This window comes from Octodon degus, unplaced genomic scaffold (genome assembly GCF_000260255.1).
Source record: "Octodon degus isolate 3935 unplaced genomic scaffold, OctDeg1.0 scaffold00111, whole genome shotgun sequence".
Classification (NCBI taxonomy): Eukaryota; Metazoa; Chordata; class Mammalia; order Rodentia; family Octodontidae; genus Octodon; species Octodon degus.
This window is the reverse complement of record NW_004524687.1, coordinates 3,943,604-3,949,674: the sequence shown is the minus strand read 5'-3', so window position 1 is coordinate 3,949,674 and position 6,071 is coordinate 3,943,604. Positions and strand designations below refer to the sequence as shown.

Sequence of the window (6,071 nt, the reverse complement as noted above, 5' to 3'; positions counted from 1 at the left end):
GCCTGGCAAGCACTGGGTCCTGAGTTCAATCCCCAGTACTGGAAAAAAAAAAAAAAATCAATGTCTCATTCATGTTTTTCCTTACCCCGCCCAGAATGCATGAGTCAACAAAAGAATTGCTTCAACAATCTTCTTTCTTGTTTTTCTTTTTTTTTTTTTTTCTTCAACAATCTTCTTTCATCTAATCTTGTGCCTACAGTATAGAATTGGGCTAATACAGAGTCCCTTGGGGGTCCTATTTACCGCAGATAATCAAATATTTGGATTGAATCACAATGTAGAGCAAAAGCCAGTGGTTGATCTGCTTCCACAATCTCTAATTTTAAAATGAAAGCAAAAACGTTTGCCACCATCTTACTTGGACTGGCTCTAAACACAGTAATGATAATTTCATGTATATCACATGGCAGTATTACCAGGCAATCAAAAAATTATCAAATTTGATCTTCCCATGGTTAATTATTAGGAAGATGAAACAAAAAAGAGAAATTATTTGAGGATTGCAGCCTAGCTGTAAAATGAGTCTGATCAGAATTTTCTTTGATCATGTACCTGGATCCCATTTATTAGCTGGTATGTTGTTGTTTCCTGTAAATATGTTCCTTCAGAAAAGTTTAAACTCCTGTAGGAAAAAAGTTATAAACTTTTCATCCATTCCTTCAAGTACCCAAAACTGAGTCTTGGAGTGCATTAAAGAAATATAAAAATAGTTTTCTAAAATTATCCTTTTGGCAATATTTATGACAAAAGAAAAATTAACTTGTCTTCTGATTCTAGATTATTCAGACTCTGAAGTTAACATTTGAGAGTGAATTGTCACAAGTTAATTTTCTAAAACCCAGGAACCCTCCCAGGTGAGTAATCCATGGTTCAGATCATAATGAGTATAAAAATGTATATAGAGCCTAAATTTAGTAACTGAGCAAGCAGTTACGATTCAAAACTTTGGATCAAAAGTGTTTCTAAACTAAGCAAGCAACTTAAAATAATTGTGATTCATGATATATTTGGAAGTCATTTAAATGTTTTTATTTAGTTATTTAAAGTCAACTAATTTCTGTTTAGAAATGGTAATAATAAAGTTAGAATGTTTTATATGCTGATGTTTTAGGTTGAATATGAATTGCAGTGAGATTATCTGTATGTTAAGCAGTATGGGAAAGATTGAATTTGAAGATTCAACAAAGTAAGTATAATAATGGCAACATGCCATTACTATCTGATAGTACTGTTATCTAAGAAAAACATTTAGTATGGTATGATTCAAAAGCTGAAAAATAAGCACGGCAAGGCCTATAGCCCCAGAAATCTGTGAGGCTGAAGCAGGAAGATCACTGTTTTGAGTCCAGCCTGGGAAATCCAGCAACTTTGTGAGACAATGTCTCAAAAGGTCTGGGGCTGTAAGACAGGCATGGTGACACATGCCTGCCATCCCAGCACTTGGGAGGCTGAGGCAGGAAGGTTACTGTGAGTTCAAGGATAACCCAAACTACTTAATGAGACTCCGTCTCCATAAAAGCAGAAAGAACAAAAAAGATGCGGGGATGTAATTTGTGTGAAATCTCTGGGCTCAAGTCCCACTAACACCTGAAACAAACAGAAACATAACAACAAAACCCTAGTGAGAAGCCAAATTAGAAGAAGTTGCATTTTTGCAATCTTATCTGGAATAAAGGGAATAAGATTAATCATAGCTTCATAGCATTAGGTTGAGACTAGACTATTACCATGTATTCCCTTGAACCAGAGAGAACACCTTGCCAGAGGAACCAGAACACCAGTCCTTCAGCCCAAGTCATCTTCCTCTGGGTGATGCTTGGGTGAACCCTGTCCCACACTCACCTCTGCAATTGGAATTTTGTGCTCCCTTAGATAATTAGCAACTTTTACGGTAAATACGTTATTTATTTTCATAACTTGAGTATGGTTACTGCCAAATAAGTTTAAAACTAGAAGTTATTCTAAGAGTCTTAATGCTGATTTTGTATTGATTTTAACTCTAATGGTAGTGGCTTAAAATTGTTTTCTAGTTTTCAAAGAAAAAGTGTAGCCTACCTCTTCTGTTTGCAGGTGGTAAACCATGGGTTTGTTTAGTAAGAGCAAATATTGAAATAAGTCACAGAAAAATAGTGATATTTAAGGCAGTGAAAAGAGTAACTCCTGCAAAAAACAAAAGTGAGATGGACTAGACAGAATGTTAATGCTTTGCATCTGGATGTCTTCCCAAAGCTCATGTGGTCCTGGAGGATAGGCTTTACCAAGGTGGCTGAATCTAGAATGCGTGATGCTGGTATTAAGGGCGCTGGATGAAGAGTGCAGTGTTGTTTACATATGCATGTCTTTCAAAAGGTGTTTTTGTCTTTTTTCAAGATGCATATATTTTTATATTAGATATATGCCCCAAGTTGGAAAAGGCATGTCATTGATAAATTTAGGTGGCATTGTAGTTCTTTATTTCTAAAGTGCTTTAAACAGTATTCTTTGAAGATGCTTGATCCACTGTGGATTAGCTAAAATACAAGCTTTATCAGACTCAATTTATTTCCTTTTAAAATTATAGATTAAGTAGCATAAAACTGGATATATGAAGAAGATGGAAATAAATAGAGTTGGGTAGTTAGCTATGGGTTAGTGGCTGTTTAATAACCATACTCATTAGGGCCAGCCAGATAGCTCAGCAAATTAAAGCACCTGCTTAGGCAGAGCACAGGGGTAAAGGGTTCAATCCCCAGCCTGCCGTGCCTGCCTTAGCCCCAGGCCACACTGAGATAGCAAATGAGACTGGAGGTGATGGCAAGCACCTATAATCCCAGCGCTTGGGTGGCTGAAAACAGGAGGATCACTACAAGTCAGACCTGTGTAGTGAGACCCTATAGACCCTTTACTAAATACATAAAAAAATGCAGATGAATAGCAATTTTAACTTCATGCCTAGTAATAGAGTATATTACCAAGTAATAGAGTACAGCCCTTTGTAGTCAACTTACTGTAATAAATTCAATAACAGCAATCGAAAATTTAAAATATTTCTGGGGCATCCAGATAGCTTTTACCTTTTGTATGGGTCACAGTATCAGCTGTCACTGAAGTGGAAATGACTTGAAGGTGAATATATTAAAATAACCATACTCTATATTTATAAACAGATGTTATTCCCAAGAAAATGAAGTTGGATATAATGTTCAGAAGAATAATAGTGAAAAAGAACTTTCTTTTGATACATACTCATCACTAGAAGAGAAACAGGTCGACTTGTCTATCCTGACTGGTGATGCACCAGCACCTCCTTTACAGCCAGAGACCACTGACATACAACCAGAAGGGAGACACACCCAGCCACAGAAAGAGGGGGAAGTGACGTCCCCTAAAGCCATTGCTGTGCTGCCTCAGATGGCGTTGAGCCCTGATGTGATAATTGAAGAAATTATTGAAGAAAATCTGGAATGTGAGTAATAATATAAAATGCATATTCTATAATTAGAAACAATTGGTATTTTTAATCTATAGTTAGGAAAAATTGTTTCATGTACTTAACAGAACTGTATTGCTCTTCTAATCTCTCATGCTCACTGTGAGAATGGTTGATGCTATGCTTCTACTTTCACATTTTTCAAAGTTCAGATAATTTTAATTTTGATGGTATAATATAGCCAGCCTCTGGAGTGCAAGTGTAGTATTTGGTTTAATTAGGGTATTTTATTTTTTTCCAGTATAAATGATATGAGAGATGTGACCAGTGGGGACAGTTTTATTGCTTTGTCATCAATTAAAAACAGTTTCTCTTACATTTTTGTCTCATTAGAGTTAAAGTAAATCACTACAAATGTCATATCATCTATTTCATTACATTTAAATTTATGACAACTGTTGAGTAGTTTCTAACATTAGTATTCTGTCAGTAATGTGGGAGTGAAGTACTACTCTTAAGTAAATCTTTGTGAATAGTCTTCTTTAGGATTATTTTTTCCAAAATTGTTTTATTGGTTAATTATCCAAAATGACATTTTAAAAAAATTTTTTAAATCATGTATTTGGTACAGGGTCTCACTACGCAGCTTAGACTGGTAATGATCATCCTATCTCAGCCATTCCACTGCTGGGATTATAGGCATGCACCACCACACCCAGTTTCAGTGGCTCAATGCCATTTTTGAATACAACAAAGAGATACATTCTTCTTTCCACTGTACTAGTATCGCCTTTATTTCAGTGACTTAATATATTGTGACTTTACTTACTGATACAAAAGGTGTTGCCATTCCAGTATTTTTTGCCAGTCCACGTGCAATTTTTGAACACTGAAATGTTGCTGTCAACATTAATGAAATTAATAGTTTTATTTTTTATTTCTTTTATGAAGCATGCTTCACGAATGATCTTGCAGAGACACCTAGCAATTCAAAAAAACCTCTTCAGAAAGAGTCAGCTCATTCTTTTGAATCAAAAGCAGGTACTATAACTGTAAGCTTGATGGAGTGGAGTTTGTTGTATGTATAATAACTTGCATAAGGCAATGAACAAAATATATCTTATTAAAACTTCTTCCCTTTCAGTGGAATTCTCCCCTACCCTTGCCCCACACTGGAAATAAACCTAGGGCTTACACAGTGAGCTACATCCCCAGCCATTTTGCATTTTTCACTTTAAGACAAGGTGTCACTGTATTATGAAGACTGGGTTTAAACTTCCTGCCTTAATCTCCCATAGTGTTGAAATTATAGGCACTCACCATGACGCCTAGTTTAGTGGCAAAAAAATTAACTCTTGTTGGCAAAATTATTTCTGAAACTTACACTTCTTACAGCTGTCAGCCTGGTTGCACGTATTTATCTTTTTTACCTTATTATTGGAGACCCCTGAAGTATGTTCCAGTCTCCTGCCTAGGTTATGGTACACAATAGGAAAGGAAAGAAAGAGCAAGAGACAAAAATAGAGCAGGAGCATAGCAGGGATCTGGGACAACCAGTTACTGTCTTAAGAGCACAAGGCCACAAGCTATCCAGAACCTTGGTATTCATTGAGGAAAATGGTGAAGGGATTGTTACTGGATGTGCTAGAAAGGTGGCGAGGCTGGCAAGGTTTGTAATAGAGGGGACAAAGCTTTCTTGTCAAAGGGACAGGAGCAGCTAGATTTACATTATAGTTAACAACCTGCTTTGTAGCCAATTCTGGAAGGAACTTTTCCCTAGAGTCGCAGGCTTCAGCAGAGACATGTCTCTTACCTTAACCCTGTGGTATCACAGTTCATCTGTCTGTTGATAGTTGATACTATAGTTATATAATAACTATATAGTAGACAAGAGTTATAGTACTACAATATATACACTATATATGGTACTACTACTGTATATACTATATATAGTACTACTATATATTATGGTACTATTTAATAATAGTCACATTATAGTTGATAATAAGTTACATTAGTCCATTATCAGCAACATGCTTTCATGAAGATAATGTGTACAACCTCAGCCAGACTCACTAAACTGAAAGCCAATTTAGGGAAGTCACCTCTATATAGTCTATACTGCTCATAAGTAAACACAATCACACTTGGGTCTAGGGGAGAGCAACGTGGTAGTCCTCTACACCTTATCCTCAATGTATTATTCTTTGCCATGTATTAGATAGATAAAATGGTTCATTTGTTCAGTTTTTCTCATGTTTCTATACTTGGCTGTATTCAGTTTCATGCCATCTAGTCTTTGTTCAAGAATTAGGTATAAATTTGTTCAAAAAATTAAAATGCTGTATGAAATTTCACCCCACTATATTCCCATTCCCTTCAGTCTTTTCTTCCCTTACAGGTTTTTATGCATACACAAATAAATACACATAGATAATTTTTCTACCTTAGTTTTCTTTTCTTTCTCTTTTTTTTCTTTAAAAAAAATCTTTTTATTTATTTGGTACAGGGTCTCACTATTCAGCTTGGACTCATAATGATTCTCCTGTCTCATCCTCCCTGGCACTGGGATTACAGGCATGCACCACCATGCCCAGTTTGAGTGGCCAGGTCTGCGCACACAGGGTTCTGGGGCCAGTATGGCGTGTAGTACTGGAGACCC

At 36.1% G+C, this 6,071-nt stretch overlaps 1 protein-coding gene across 1 annotated transcript in view; it reads left to right on the top strand.

The window, feature by feature from the left end:
- Rnf17 (ring finger protein 17) overlaps nt 1-6,071 on the top strand; it is a 228,465-nt gene that overhangs the window by 39,345 nt on the left and 183,049 nt on the right. The window contains 3 exon segments of the mRNA XM_004639411.2: nt 778-854; nt 1,112-1,186; nt 3,147-3,445. Of these exon segments, the coding sequence (XP_004639468.1) occupies nt 778-854; nt 1,112-1,186; nt 3,147-3,445 (451 nt within the window).